This window comes from Mustela nigripes, chromosome 6 (genome assembly GCF_022355385.1).
Source record: "Mustela nigripes isolate SB6536 chromosome 6, MUSNIG.SB6536, whole genome shotgun sequence".
In the NCBI taxonomy this organism is placed as follows: domain Eukaryota; kingdom Metazoa; phylum Chordata; class Mammalia; order Carnivora; family Mustelidae; genus Mustela; species Mustela nigripes.
The window spans coordinates 64,085,744-64,102,111 of NC_081562.1; the positions used below are offsets into that span (position 1 = coordinate 64,085,744).

Sequence of the window (16,368 nt, forward strand, 5' to 3'; positions counted from 1 at the left end):
GTGTGACAATTTTGCAAAAACATCTTCCAAAACTATCTTTCCACGAGAGAAGGTGCGCCCCAAGAACTTCAAGGTGGAAAGCACGTCACGCAGTCGAACGTCCGCCCTCCCTCGCTAACCTTTCCGCCTTTCCCACCCAGCCACTCCCTCTCCGCTGCAGCCTCCAGCCAGGGGGCGTTTGTTTACGTGACGTCAGCCGTAGTAAGCAGTCCCCGCCCCCGTTTCCCTCTGGCCGCCTCGTTTCCCGCGCCGCGGAGCTTCTCCCCTTAAAAGGACAATAGAGGCCTCGGGAGCGCGCGCGGCCGCCAGGCCTTCTCCCCTCCCAGCCCTCGACGCGCGCGCGCCCGTATGCAAATAAGTTCGATTCAGGAGAATTTTGTACCGGGAGACGCGCGTGCGCAGAGGGAAAGCGGAATCTACACCTTCCCGGCCAGCGGTAGCAACTGCAGAACTGCAGGAGACAATCTTTCTAGACAAGGCAGTTGAGGAGGAGGGAGCGATCGGAAGGGGGGGTTGCCTTGGTGTGCACTCCGCACCTCGGGAACGTTATTGCGCGTGGAACGGCTGCCTTTGGAAGGTGAGTGACTCTGACCATTACTCTGGTGCAAAACTCTCTCACGAGGCTTTGATTTTAGAGTGGGGTTTTTTTTTTTTTCATCTTTTCACCTCCCCCACCTCCCCCGGTCCATCCACACAAATACGCACGCACAGGAAGTTTTGTCTTGGAGATGGCATCGCTGGGAGCAGTGTTCTCGTAATCTTCAAGCCCCGGGCTCTTTTGTATACACATGTTTAGTGTGTCTTTTTTAATTGGGGAGGGTACTGGAGGCAAACCGAAAGTCTTGGGGTTGGGGGAAGTGAGTGGAGGCTGCAGACGACTGAGGAGTCGCCGGAGTTGAGGGATCCACGTTGAAGGTGACAATGACTTTTCTCAGCCGTAGTGTTGTGTGGCGGAAAGGAGCTGGTGGCTGGAAGGCCCGAGAGAAAAACGACTTGCTGGCAACTGCGGAGGGGCCCCGGGCTGGTGCATCCGCGTGGGCGCGCGCCCCGGGAGTGGTCGGGCGCCGCGGTTGAACCTCGTGGTTTAGTTTCGTTGCAGCCCCCGGCGAGTGTTTGAGAAGGGTGGACAATAAACGCCATTCGCTCGGAAACTTAAGTTGCCGTCTGCTTGCGAGCTGGCGGGCGTGAGGGGGTTTAAATCGGCCTTTTGGGTCAGCGCCCGGTGGCCGGAGTGCACGCGGCGTGGCGTTGTTTGCCGAACTCCGGAGGGATGCGGATGCGACAATGAGAGCAACACGCGGCCGCTTGAAGCAGCCCGGCTCCCCAACGCCTCTTCCCCCCGACCGCGCCCAGGCAGCGCGGGGGGCCATGTGTCTGTGGAGCCTCAAGTTTTGCTCGCAATTTATTCACCTGTAGCGTAGATGTGGGCGCCACGGCGAGGGCTTTCTGGGGCAGCCGAGTGCGGCTTAAGATGGCTAGTCAGAGCCAAGTTGACTTGGGGATGGAGGCAGCGGCGTTGTGTGCGCCGAAGGAGTGAGGGAACTCCGGAGGGCACTGCTTTTTGTGCTGAACATGACAGACCACGTGCTTGGGGCTGCGACCCCGATTTTCGCCGGAGGTCGGTGTGAGTGTCCGGCTCCGGGCCGGCAGTGAGATGCGGGTGCTGTTGGGGCCGGCCGGCCGGCAGGACAATGTGATTTGCTGATGATGGCGTCTTGCCAGTTTAAAAAGCAGAGTGAAAGTCGCCAAGTCTCCGCTGGTGCGGGGCGGGTAATCGGGCGTTTCTCATCAAGGGCACTGAAAAACTTTGATTAAATGGGCTTGCTGCTGAGGGGAGGACGGGGGGTACAGGCTCCGAGCTCTCGGGGCGCGGGGTCCGGACCCTAACTCGGGGTGATCGTCAAGTGTCTCTCGTCTCTGAGAAACAATCCGACATCTCTGATGCTGCACGTAGGCAGCGCCCGGCTGGACAGAAAACAAAGAGCTGCATGTGCCCGTGCGGGCCCCGCCGGCGCTGGGGCGGCCGCCCGGCGAAGGGCCGTGCGGGCCCGGCCCCCCGAACTTTGGGCGAGTTTCGAGAGGGGCTTTTGTCCCTCAGCTCCTCGCTGGGAAACTTTGGCGGCGCTGCTGGCGTGAGGTGCCATGCTGGTGCGCGGGGAGGCGGCGTGCTCCGCGCTCGGGGCGGGCAGAGAGGCGGCGGTCTCGGGGCCCCGGCGCTTCAGCACGGGCGCCGAGTGCCGCGACGGCCGAGGGGCCGGGAGAGCGTGGCCCCGAGTTCTTGGCCCGTTACCCGTGGCCCGGAGTCTGTGTCTGGGAGGTCTGTGGATTCGCCTTTGAAGTCGAACTGTTGCCATGTTTGAATTACGTCAGGGCAAAGCCATGAGGAGGAACAAGCCCCGGCAGCGCGGCGTGCGGGAGGCGCGGCCTGCGGGAGGCGCCGGGCGGGCGGGCGTGCGTGGGGGCCCGTTGTTCCGGCGCAGGTGAGGGAGGAGGCGGCAAGGGACGCGGGTCACCTCCTGCCGCCCTCGCCCCGGCGAGCAGCTTTCCGCAGGAACTTTCTTCCCGACCCAAGTTGTTCTATTTACCAACAAACCCACCGGGGAGCGTTTCTATTTGCTGCCCGGGTGCCTCTCTCTCGGCCGTCACCGCGTGCCCGAGGGGGAAGCGCGTTTGGAGGGGTGCCGAGGGCCACAGGAGGACTGGGGAGGCATCTTGCTGCTTTCTGGGAAGCGGGTACGTTGCGGCGAGCACCCCAACCCCCCCGCAGTCGAGTCGTGGCCCGCATGTTGAGGGCGCCCAGCCCCGACGACACCCGAAAAAACCACCGTGGGGAAGTTTCGGGGCTCCCCGTTGTCGTACAAAGGGAAGTGAGGACTGTGGCTGAATTGTGCGTGCCGCTGTTTTCTTTGTGTGTTTACGTGTGGGAGGGGGCTCCGGGAGGGGCGAGGTTTGTTTTGGTTGCGGGTGGGGTTGGTTTCTTGGGGTGGCAGGGCGGTGCAGTTTGTTCTGGTAACTAGACCTAGTAGGTTTCTTTGTTTTTATTTTCTTCGTCTAACCTTGGCTAACTACAGACACTGGGAAGACTAGGAACTACTGATTACGCCAATACTGACCCTGTGTGAGGGAGTTTTACCCAAGCAGTACTCCCCCAGTTCCCACGCCTCCCGTAGTCCTGAGGAAGGTTAAAAAAAACCCTTTATTCTTCTAGTAATTAAAAATATGAATTTGACCTTGTCATTAAAAGTACCTTGAAAGCACCTGTTTTTGAGCTGGAGTTTGCCAGACTTGGAAAGCCTTTTAATAATGTAGGTCGCAAAACCGAACACGTTTATTTAGGTGGTCAATCTAAATTAAATTAAAGTCTAGGAGTTTGTTTCTGATGGAATTGGAGAAAAGCCTGATGGCATCTAAAGTATTTATATAACGATTTGGGGAAGGGGGAAAGTCTCTCTTAGCCCTAAAGGTATGCGTGGCTCAATGTTTGGTGATTGTTCGTTGCGTTATCTTAGGATGACCTTGAAGAAGCTAGCTCCTGGTGTGTTGGGCCTTTCTTGGAGATTTTATGTGGTGGTTGGGGAGGAAGCTGCTAAGGGGGTTGACAGGGTAAAAGGCTATAGCTATCCCTGCTAGCTGCTTCCTAGTTCCTGTGAACTGGGTTTGACCTTTTGGTTACCCCTCTTAGATTTTCTTTTGGAGCCAACTTTTTTTTTTTTTTTTTTTTTTTTGTTATGTGGCCCCAGGCATAGCTCAAAAATTATGCTAGTTTGACACATGGATGCTTCTTTGGTATTTGGGGTTTGCCTGCAGTCTAGACAACCGATAAGCAGCACCGGATCTGCAGCTTCTTTCCTGATTTCTCCCACATTTGGATAATGTTTAAGGGTTAGGATCTAAAAGTGGTTGTTACCAAAAAATAATATCCTTAGATGCCACGCCCAAACAAAAAACCTACAAATTGCTCTTTTCATTGTTCTGATATTAAATAGACCTGTTTCTCCCAGGTTTTGGTTGACCAAACTACAAATACTTAAGGGCAGCCAATTAAGTAACAATACATTTCTGAAGTGGGTAGAAGGAACATGTCAAGAATATGAAAAACTTTGTATTTAGTAACTTTATGAGTTTCTTTTGTGCAGTTACTTCTTTGGGCTATTATTAAAATGTGTAAGATGTTTTTTAAGTACACTAAGATTCTTTGATTTGTTTATCTTCATTAGTATTTTATACCTGGGATGAAGCCAGAATTTCAGAGTTCTTGGAGATTTCAAGTACAATAGAGCTTAATAGTTTCTGTTTTAAGCATCACATCATATGTGCAGCAGATTTGATTTATCAAGGTGAATGAATGGAGAATGGGAAAGACCACCTTCCTTTTTGCACAACTTTTTTCAGGAGTTTGGAAATGAAAAGTTCAATAGGTTGTGTATTCTGGAACTTTGGTGGGCAGCAGGCCTTAAAGCTGCTGTCCCACAGTATTCTTAACTGGATGGTGAGTTTATTTTCCCACTTGTAATCAGGGCCTGGAAAAATCTGGCTCTTGCGGCTCAGACTCCTGCAGATTTATGTCAGAAAAGCAATTTGAGAATGATTTTCTATGTAAAATCAGTTTTTCACTGGGGCAAGTTAAGCTTATTTGAAATCTAGACCAACTTTGTATGCTGTGATGAGGACAAATTAATTTAACATGCTAACACGTAGTAGGTTGCTTTAAAAATGCAACATTTTTTTTTTCCACTTAAAGGGAATGTAATTGGCCGAGAGAGAAGGGAACCCATTTGTTGAGGCATTAGGTTTGTTGTTTGGAAGTCTCAGGTTAAAATGCCTAGGTTTCAAAGCTGTGCTCGTGTTAAATAAGTCACTTGGTTGTCCCAGTTTTCTCCTCTGCAAAACAGTAATAATAATACCTACTACTTCACAAGACTGTAAATAATTAAGCTAGTGATATGCTTGGTAAATACTGGCTGTTCTCACATATTTGGGAAGTAGACATTTTACAGGAGACAAAACTGAGGCCTGGGGCCAGTTACATTGCTGGAGGAAATAATTCAGTAAATGTTGAGTGGAAAGTATGAGTGTCTTTGGCCCTCTCCCCTACTTTCAGAAACTGGTTCTGGGAAGACACTGTCTTCTACACCAGGTTGCCTGTCCAATTTTGATTGAACCATTTTACAGCAAAAACTTGTGGGAATCGAGAAAACGCCATTCTCTTTCTTCCTGATTTCTCTTGTCCACAGAGTCTTGGATTTTCCACACTTAGTTTTGACTCTGGGAGGTTACAGATTGAAAACGTTTTGTTGTCTTTTGGCTCTTCAGTTTCTCTTTTAATTGAGTCTGTAACTAAGGTTTTCTGTATTATGGAAATGATCTGGAAATGCATCTAGTCTAAGAGAAGGCAGTTTGTTTTCACGGAAGGTTTTCTTTTTGCACCAGAAGTATGAGAGTTGCAACTGAACTAAAATAATTCATTTCTAGCTTTATATTGAGTTGTTTCCACCTATTACATAAGTTCGATTTGTCTTAATGTAATTTTAGTTTGGTTCATGTTAATATATGCTGAGTTTAAATAGCTCTCGTTTTGAGATTTCATTTTGTTCCACACTATTCTCCTAACCTTTCCTTCCTCCCCCATGCCTGCTTCAAATATGCAAGAAATATTTTTCTGATTATTATGAAAGCATTGAATTATTTTCTATTAGTCTTTTCTAATTAAAGTGATTCACTTGGTTTACATTCCCTGAAAATCTTTGAACCTTTTTTTCTACAAAAGTCTACAGACTAAATGTTAAAAATGACTCCATTCAAAGTATCAGTTTTTCAATACACCTTTTTGTTGTGGACCCCTTTCCCATTCTGTGCGCCTAAGTATACTGTTCAGATCTGTTTTGCCTATCCCATTCTTTAGGTGTTAGCAAATTCTGCATGTATCTGTGTATCATGTACAGGTAGCACCTGGTTGTAATATAAGACTGACAGTTCCTGCTCTGCAACAGTTTACTATTGAGAGGAGGAGGTATAGAGCAAACAAGTGTGTAAAAATCCCGTGTTAGGTATTACAATACAGGTATAGACAGCTTTTGTTTTAAAAAAAAAAAAAAAAAAATCATTCCCCAAGTTTAGAGGATGGAGGTAAAACCATCCCAAGACAGAGAGAACAACTTGGGTAGAGATGTAGCTGTTATTAAAGTTGGTTTGACACTCCTGGAATATCAGGATTCCAAGTTGGGAGCAGCTGGTAAGCAGGACCAGATCGTGAAAAGCTTTGCATTTCTTGCCAGGGAGTTTAGATATTATCCTGAAGTACATATTGATACCTTGAAAGAGATGATTAATGTTTGAGCTTTAGGAAGGGACCACCTGTTTGAAGATTCTAAGGAAATTATTTACAAGGCTCCAGCACCATAATGAGGAACAAATAGGCAGTGAGGACAGAAGGGACATGAACCAGACAAGTGAAGGAAGAAATAGAATCTTTAAGGACTTAATAGTAGAAACATGTTGGGGTCCATGCAGAGCCTGAGAAGGGAGAGCCCGGTTGACTTCCAGACTTTTTATGTGACTATATAGGTGATAACTAAGGTAGGTGAATACCAGAAGAACATGTTTGGAAGAGATTATAGAATTAGTGTAGAGTATTTAAAGGTTAGGGCTTTCCAGCCCTTGGTTGATGCTTTATAGGTACCATTCAGAAATGGAAGGGTCAGAGAGCTCAAAAAATTTTCCCAGGTTTGGGTCAGACCAGACATATGCTACCATATCCCATTTCTTAACATTTTTCATAAGTTTGGAAACACAACAGCTTCACAGAAAAGAATATGGTTTAGTTTCATGACTTAAAATCTCCCTGAAATGACCAGATTCTTCTTTTCCCACACACCTGGCCTTAAAACCGTCAGAAATCAGGGTTCTGTCCTCAGTTTAATCTGTTGTATATGTCCTGGGATAAATAGAGTTTATATTTCTATAATATGCAAGTCTTTTTTTTTTTTTAAGATTTTATTTATTTGACAGATCACAAGCAGGCAGAGAGAGAGAGAGATAGAGAGAGAGAGAAGGAGGAGGAAGCAGGCTCTCTGCTGAGCAGAGAGCCCGATGTGGGGCTCCATCCCAGGACCCTGAGATCATGACCTGAGCTGAAGGCAGAGGCTTTAACCCACTGAGCCACCCAGGCGCCCCTAATATGCAAGTCTTATAAATTTAAGGAAATAAATGGTATACAGACACTGGTATTTTCATACTCTTGCTTCCCCAGCATCCCTGGAAAGTAGAAAAAAGATTTCAGTCTAATATTGCTGAGGGCAAATGAAGTTAGAAGTGACTTCCCATTCAGTTGTAAAGAGAAAAGCAGAAATAGACTCCAACTTGACTATTACAGTGCCTTTTTTTTTTTTTTAAGCAGACTCAACGGTAGTTACATTTCTTAAATGATGATAATCACCCCTTAGAAGCAGATAAATCCTATCTCCCTAACCTTTATAATTTTCTCATCCACTGGAGTCAGTCCTAATCTAGAATTGGGATACCCAGTGTTTTTTCACACTGTTAAAAATGGGAGGACCTAGTATTTTCTTTTTTAATACTGTCTAAAACTCAGAGACCTGGATTTTTGATTTTTATTTTTAACTTAGGCTATTTCAGTTGAAGATTTTATTTCTGAGTTTGACCTCTTTCCTGTATGATGAGTTCTAGGTTCTTCTGCTAAGTGTGAATTTCACAGGCAACCATAATAAATACTTTACCACATAATTCAGAGACTGGGTACATGTGTGAAGAAGCCATTGGCAAAGAAGTGGGGTCCATAACCCTTCCTCGGTTTTTTTTCAGCCAAGTTAAAATTCGTCCCTTAAAAGTGAACAGGTAAAGTAAATTCAAAATTTTTGGTGTTGTTGCGATATGGATTGGTAACAAGGGGATAAGAGGGAATAATGTTCAATGGCTCCATGGCTTTCCTTAATCAAGGCTGATGAAACAGGTCTCATTGTGGGGGAACATTGCAACCAAGTGGCCTGGCAGCATGAGAACACAAAACACTCTTAGTCCTGTTTGACTCTGAAGTGTTGCTCCAGTTACGCTGTTAGTGTTTACTGGATCCTGTACTTAGGTGATTAAAGATAGCATACCACTGACTAAAAATGGTGTCGAGGGTGACATTAACAATTAATTACAGCAACTAAAGGTTGCTCATAACTTTTGATCACGGGTATTTTTTCAGTGTTTATATCTCTTCCTTTCCCATCATCCTGTCATTTTAAAGTTCAACTCTAAAGAAGTGCCATCTCCTTCACTTCAAAGTTGTCTTTGGTTGCTGGGTTCCCTTTGTCTTTATTCAACACTGCTTCCTTCCCACTTTACAAATCTTTTGCTTGTCTCTTCTCTGCAGCTTCCTTCCCATCCTGCTCCATGTCTGTTCTGTACTCTCTTTTCTGTGGAGTGTATTTCCTAATGTGTATCTCTCCATCTTGTGTCTTTGAGGAAGTTTGTTTAAGCTCTCTGGGCTCTCTCAGATCCCTCTTTAGTTAAGTCAAGGTGTATGATGAGAACTGAGGTTTTGGGGGCGTGGTGCTGGAAAGAGGAAAGTGAAAGTAAGCTTCCTTCATCCCTGCTCCCCTCAGAGGCACTAGTTTTTAGTTTTTAGAAAACGATTTTAAAAAGCCAGTTAAGGTCCCATTTCAAAAACACACAATGGGATTGTACTGTGTAACTGTTACTCAGTTTGTTTATTTTACAGAACAAGGTATCCTGGATAGTTCCACGCTGTACATGTCACAAATCTGCATTCTTTTTAGGGGCTAGAACTGTATCCTGTAGTATGAAGACATCATAATTTAACCAGTCTAAGAATCCATGGGCATATAGGATGCTTCTAGTGTCTTGTGTATTTTTTTTTTAGGTCTGTGTCAATTGGTTTTTAATAAAAGTGGTGATTAGAAGCTGTAGAATTTTGGTCTTTTGGAAATGAAAAACACGTTAGGAATATTTTTTTGGGAGGTTGCATTTGTAATTATAATTACATGTTGCAATTGTAATTGTAATCAGAATTTCATCTCCCAAAGTGGCATGGACAAATTGTAACATTAACTATAAAGCTGACTTATCACCTTGGCATACATACTTCTCTTTTAGTTTTCTTCTATCCAGTCCATCCAGTGGCATTTTGTAGTTCTGAAAGGTATTTTTGGAAATTAAAAAAACCCTTTACTTCCTAAAAGGAATCTAGAAAGTGGAATTGGGGAAGTTATATTTAGAGGAACTGTTGGTGTTCTTCAAAGTGTACCAAAAAAAGTGATCCTATTAGATGTTGCATTTATCATAAGAAGATAAATCTCTTTTCCTAAATGTTAAATTAATACCCTTGCAAGAGATAAAAGACAAGAATACTCTGTAGAATTAAGTTCTTCACCTCACTGTCTCCAATTCCATATTAAAAAGCATACTAAAAGCTTTGAAATTTGCATTTCACTATTCTTCATACTGTTTCCTGATTAAAGTCAAGTTTAAAATGAGTTTAGTATTGTTAAAAGACCCTCTTTAAGGCTTGAATTATTTATCAGAAAACTTTTTCTTAAATAGCATCCCTTCAGTATTAGCTGTTGTTGTAAAGCTTCCTTTTCTTTCCCATTTATATTGTGTTGTACTCAGTGTACTTACCTTCTGCATGTTGAATTAAGTACAAAATAGATACCATCCCTGCTCTTTGGCTTTGTAATCATGTTAGATTAGATTATAATTGGTCCTTTTGATGGGGCTCCAGGCTGACTCAGTCAGTTAGTTGAGTATTGGACTCTTGCTCTCTGGGTTGACTTTGGGCCCCAGGTAGGGCACAGAGATTACTTGATAAATAAAGAAAGAATAGAATTGGTTCTTTTGTATTCTTGACATGCAGCATTGACCCCGCCCTTTCCTTGTGTTAACACTAAGGTTACATTCCCCATCTTTTAATTAATTTGATCATTAGATTTATATGAATTGTGCAGCTTTAAAGTGGAAAAAAAAACCCAGAAATTAATCAGATGTTTAGAATTAATTGTTGCATTTTTAAAAATTCACTTTTTGTTGCCCATGATATTTTGCCTACATAGTTACACTTATTTCTCTTACGGTTTTTGCTGACTTAACTGATAACTTTAATCTTTTTAACTTTGGGAGATTGAATTAAGTTGGACAGAACAGTAAAAATTTGTGGCTGTTTGGCTGACAGCAGCCAAAGAAATAATGTTTATGAAAGTGCCTTATAAAACATGAGATGCTGTATAAACAACAACTTTAAAAAGAAACACTACAGGGGCGCCTGGGTGGCTCAGTGGGTTAAGCCGCTGCCTTCGGCTCAGGTCATGATCTCAGAGTCCTGGGATCGAGTCCCGCATCGGGCTCTCTGCTCAGCGGAGAGCCTGCTTCTCTCTCTCTCTCTCTCTCTGCCTGCCTCTCCATCTACTTGTGATTTCTCTCTGTCAAATAAATAAATAAAATCTTTAAAAAAAAAAAAATAAAAAATAAAAAGAAACACTACAACTTGTTAAAAAAGTTTAATCACATTTATTGAGTACCTATTAAGTGACGGGGATTATTTAATGGCTGAGGTTACAAAGATATACAAAGACAGAATTCCTAACCCAGTCTGTTTTCATTTTTAAAAAAAGCTTTTTGAGATATAATTCACACACCATAAAATTCACTCTTTAAAAGTGAACAAGTCAGTGGTTTTTAGTATGTTTACAGAGTTCTGCAACCATCACCACTGTTCTAATTTTAGAAGACAAATGGCAGCTTTTAATAAGCATTTTAAATCTTTCCTGATTTTTGGCTTTATCTCAAAGCTTAATTTTCTTCTGCTTTCCCCACACACTTAAGAGCAAGATTGTATGGTGTCCACTCTCTCCTGTAGTTATTCATCAATTAGGAAGCAGATGGTATTAGCTTCTGTCTGTGAAAACAGTGTGGAATGATGTGACTCCTGTGAGAATAGATGCAAAAGTCACAAATAGTTTAATAGCTTACAGTGTCATTTGAACAAAAAATAAATTGTTCTGGAGGAATCATTTAATATTGATTGCCCAAATGTGGGACTAGGAAAGAATATCCTAGGAAATTTCTAGGAATATTCTAGGAAATAAATACTCTAAAGAACCACCAGGTTTGTTGAAATAACAGAAATTCCAGGTTTAAAATCTGGTTGTGTTACACCTACCTATCACCTTCTCTATAAATACAAAAAATAAGTTGGTTTTAGAGCCATTTTGTGTCCTCTTCCTCCAGACAGTGGGTAGGTTTTATAGGATTGTTTTTTTGTTTTGTTCTTTTTTAAAATTTTTAAATTAATTAATTATTTTTAAAATATTTTATTTATTTATTTGACAGAGATCACAAGTAGGCAGAGAGGCAGGCAGAGAGAGAGGAGGAAGCAGGTTCCCTGCTGAGCAGAGAGCCCGATGTGGGGCTCGATCCCATGACCCTGGGATCATGACCTGAGCTGAAGGCAGGGGCTTTAACCCACTGAGCCACCCAGTCGCCCTGTTTTGTTTTTTAAAACATTAGTGGGTCTCTAGATTCTGTGAAAATGCTTTCATTAATTTTTGGGCTCCCCAAAGCGCAAAATGGTTAAACACCAACCACTGCTTAACTGAGTTGCTGTAAACAAAGCCCAAAATGAAACCCCTGTGTATTTGCTGCAGATTCCAGGTGCCTCCCAAGTGCAGGAATAAGCTCAGAAAAGGTTTAATAAGTTTAAGTAATCCATTAAAAGGTTCACACCTCTTGTGTGTTGCGGCAGGCGGGTACCTTGCACCTTACTGCATTTAGCACTGCCCAGAAAAGCAGGGACACCCCTCTCACACACTGAAGCAGAATTTTATCAGGATGAACATAAGATCTCAGAGCTGTGTAAAGGATTGTCAGTCAGAAGATATCAGGCTATTTCATTTTCCCCAATTCCTAAAAAAATTACTCAGTCTGAAGAATGGGATGTCTTGTGGGGACTGTTGGGTAAGTTTTGTGGAGATCCCCACCAACAAAAAAATCATATTGAAGATGAACACTTGATTCACAATAGCTGCTTATAAAACGGAAGGCCTCAGTATTTAGCTATAACCCTAACATTCCTTAAAAGCTTGCCCATGCAGTAACTGGCACAAACTGTGTTTCTTGGTTAAATCCAGCCTTGGTGAAGGTAGTTGCTATCTTGGAGATGATCCAAATGCTATATGGTTTTGATGGCATGTTTATTTGTGGAGAGGGAAGGGGATTGTGAGTGGAGAGATAGGAATCTGTCTGTTGTAATAGGATTTGGTCTGTGTATTAAGGGAATGAACTAGCCTTTCTTGCTGTACTTCCTTTGTCCTTGCTGAGAAGGGAGGCTGAAGTTTCCTAGAGCTATTGATGAAGCTGGCTACTGTAAGAGGAAGTGTGGACTTTTGACCTTCTTGATGGTAATGGAGAATGTTAGGGGAGTTTGGAGAGCCCCACAGGTTAGTTGTGAGAACTGGAAAGAGTCACGTAACATTTTTGTCTCAGAACCGAGGAATATACCATAATTTTCTTTAGGACATTTTATTTATTCATTTATTCTTTCTTTTCTTCTCTCTCTCTCTGTCTTTCCTTTTTTTTTTTTAAGAAAGATTTTTATTTATTTACAGATCACAAGTAGGCAGAGAGGCAGACAGAGAAAGAGAGAGGAGGAAGCAGGCTCCCCGCTGTGCAGAGAGCCCGATGCGGGGCTCGATCCCAGGACCCTGAGATCATGACCTGAGCCAAAGGCAGAGGCTCCAACCTGCTGAACCACCCAGGCGCCCCTCTCTCTTTCTTTTGACGGTTTTATTTATTTGACAGAGCAAGAGAGCACAAGCATGGGGAGTAAGAGAGGGAGAAAAAGGCTCTCCTCTGAGCTGAGCAGAGCAGAGAGCCCAGTGCTGGGCTCAATCCCAGGACCCTGGGAGGTGAAGGCAGAGCCTAACTGACAGCCACCCAGACACCCCTCAGGACATTTCTTTTCATTTATCATTTGGGCTTGTTATTTGGAGAAAAATCTGTATCTCATTTCACAGGCCTTACTACATACACTTCTTCCTACTGTGTAGAGTATTTTCCTCTAAAAAAAAAATTCCCAAGTGCTTCATTTAACAAAAATAATCAACTAAGAATATTTTGTTTTCTTGTTTTAATAATTCTTAAATTGAAATAATTGTGTTTTTTTTTTCCCAAAGATTTTATTTATTTATTTGATAGAGATCACAAGTAGGCAGAGAGGCAGGCAGAGAGAGGGGAGGAAGCAGGCTTTCTGCTGAGCAGAGAGCTCGATGTGGGGCTCTATCCCAGGACCCTGGGATCAGGACCCGAGCTGAAGGCAGAGGCTTTAACCCACTGAGCTACCCAGCCACCCTGAAATAACTCTTCAGGCTTAATTATTGAAGTGCATCAGTGGCCTTCCACCTGGCCTCCATCTCCCTTCTTTGCCTGCCTCCCCCACCAACAAAAACATTTCAGAAGAACACTTGATAAATGATAGACCCTTTTTAAAAGGAAAGCTTGAGTGTTTAGTTGTTTGCTAATAAAACTTTTTAAAAAAATAAATCCTAAATCCTCGGTCCATATTTCAGAATCCCTCAATCTCAGACACATAACACAGCTTGGGTATTTGGTTATTTCTGTGAATTGCTTTTGTAACTAACCAGAATTGAGATGGAATGGGGATCAGACAGATCATCCAAAGACATACCAAAGTTTTTGTTTACTCCTATTTATTTCAGTGTGTATCTAAAAGAGCTTTAAAAGGAGCTGGTTATGTGGTTATGACTCCTAAAACTATGGGTACCAGTCTACTTGGTATTAATAATGTTTTTCTTATTGATACTGTTTGTGATGCTTTTGTGATGATTTGTAGTTGGATTCTTAACACTTGCCCATTGGGATTTAGTTTCTATATTCATTGACTTTTTAGTCTCTCTCTAATGGGACACCATAAAAGAATACCAGATGTTCTGGTGAAACTGTCTCTTGGTTTGGATATTTTAAATTTCTTCTAAGGTGGGTATTTACTGCCAGCTACATTTTTGCTACATGTAAGCTCTAGAACTGTTCCTTTATTGAGATGTTTTTCATCATGAGAATCAAAATTTATCTCACCTGCATTTATTGGACTTCTGCCTCTCAGTATTTATTACTGCTCTCAGGGATGGGTCTTCATAGAAGAGCTGTCAGGAAATATGAGCTTGTTTTTAATTAATCTTAATGATTTACAAAATTATTATTCTTGAATCCTGACCCTGGATTTTTGTGAAATTTACATCTTCTTTGCAGTAGTTTGAATTCAAAGTCAACTTGCTGGCTTAGAACTTCCCATTTATCACAGAAGAAATCCCCTTTAACTTCCCATAGGGCAGAGTATTGTGGGTTGATGCATATTGAGCTACTTGTGTTCTTAGTATTAAATAGTGGTCATGGTAAATGCTCGAAACTTCCCCAGCAGGGAAACATATACCTGTAAAGGCGCAAAACAGAAGGGCGGGTGCCTTACCTTAAATTTTAGGATGTGTCCTTCATTGTGTAGGATTCCATCATTTTATAGTGGGGAGAGTTTGTTATATTTTCTACTTAAAAGTTGATTTAAAAAAAATGCTTCCCTCCCCTCAATTTTGGAATGAGTGTTGCCAAGAGGGTAAAAGGAGGTGTTGTAGAGGCCTTGTTAAATAACTGAGCTATTTTGTGTGTGTGTTTTTTTTTCCATTTTCTTTTTTCTAATTAACATATAATGTATTCTATGTGTTTTTTACACTTGAAATGCATGCTAGTGCCAAGAATGGAGGTAGATCGAGGAGGTCTTCCCCAGAGCCCTCCTGTCTGGCTTGATCATGTACTATCAAGTTGTTGGGGGTGGGGTGGAGCAGAGAATTCTGTTTTAATGGTTCCTTGTTACAGCCCTAAACAAAGCTGTGTCAATTCCCTTGGCTTTACAGACTATTGCCCAGAAGAAAAGATGTTTGGTTTTCACAAGCCAAAGATGTACCGAAGTATAGAGGGCTGCTGTATTTGCAGAGCGAAGTCCTCCAGTTCTCGATTCACTGACAGTAAACGCTATGAAAAGGACTTCCAGAGCTGTTTTGGGTAAGATCATCTGATGTTTTTACCATTCTTAAGTTGAAAAAGATAACAGCTTACGAAATATTTCCAAGCAAGGCAGGCAGTTGGAGTAATGTGCTAATAAATTAAATCACTGCATTCTCATCTAGGCTGTTTTAAGGTTCTTGCTTTGAAAACGGATCAAACAATACCACTTACTCTTTTCCAGATTATAAGGAACTACTAAATTGGAAGCCCCTTAGTTATACCAAACTAACTCTTGTATTTAACTTCAATATATAGAGAGAGACTTTAGTCTTATTTTCTCTTACTAGTGGTTGTTCTCCGAGTTTTCTGTTCTTTGCGTTGTTTTTCTAAATTATGGAAATGGATTTTAACTCAGCCTCCTGAGGATAATAATAGGACTTAATGTTCTGCCCTGAAGTCTGTCAGGGTATGTTTCATTTTATGATTCTGTTCTTCATTTATCTTTTTTTTTTTTTTTTTTTTTAAAGATTTCTTCATTTATTTTGAGGGAGGGTAAGAGAGGATCTCTCTAGGAGACTCCCCACTGAGCGCACGCAGTTGGTGGGACTCCCATCTTGCGGCCCTGAGATCATGACCTGAGCTGAAATTAAGAGTTGGATTTCAGGGGCGTCTGGATGGCTTAGTCATTAGGTATCTGCCTTCTGCTCAGGTCATGGTCCTGAGGTCCTGGGATTGAGCCCTGCATCAGGCTCTCTGCTCAGCATGGAGCCTGCTTCTCCCTCTCCTGTTCCCCCTGCCTGTATTCCCTCTCCCTCTCTCACTCCATCAAATAAATAAATAAAATCTTTAAAAAAAAAAAAAAAGAAGAAGAGTTGGATTTCAACTGACTGAGCCATTGGGGTGCCCCTCATTTATCTCTTGAAAATAAACCTCTGGTTAATAAAATGGAATTTACTTTCTGACAAGTGCTTGGATAAAATACTCACTGTTGAACCATTTCCCACGTTAGAAGTTATTTTTACCACTTCTCTTTTTTTATCAAAATATTTACTGAATTTTTATTTGTTAATCCTGAATTTTGTAATATTTTCAAGGTTGTCAAAGAGTTTCTCCTGACCTTGCCTTTTTAAATTACATTTTTCTCCTAATGTTTCTAACGGTATACAAGATAAACGTTACCGGTATTTTTTGGGTATGTATTTATAATAGTGCACTAAATGAAAGTTGTTCAAAGACAGAATTTTAAAAGAGCTTGGTGGCTAGTCCTATAGATTCCGCCCCCCTCATGCAGATACAGTCATTTTTGAAAAAATTACAGTGCCTCCAGTTATGTGT

At 42.4% G+C, this 16,368-nt stretch overlaps 1 protein-coding gene across 6 annotated transcripts in view; it reads left to right on the forward strand.

Moving 5' to 3' along the window:
• Positions 1-252: 252 nt before the first annotated feature.
• Positions 253-16,368, forward strand: part of SINHCAF (SIN3-HDAC complex associated factor) — a 32,303-nt gene continuing 16,187 nt past the window's right edge. Inside the window, exons 1-2 of one of the 6 annotated variants that reach the window (XM_059402706.1) lie at positions 253-577; positions 14,943-15,090. In XM_059402706.1, the coding sequence (XP_059258689.1) occupies positions 14,963-15,090 (128 nt within the window). In that variant the 5' untranslated portion in view covers positions 253-577; positions 14,943-14,962. Of the gene's footprint in view, positions 578-758; positions 916-1,284; positions 1,619-1,687; positions 1,760-2,397; positions 2,734-14,942; positions 15,091-16,368 lie in introns of those variants that run through there. The other 5 variants (XM_059402704.1, XM_059402703.1, XM_059402702.1 and 2 more) reach the window with 5 other exon arrangements.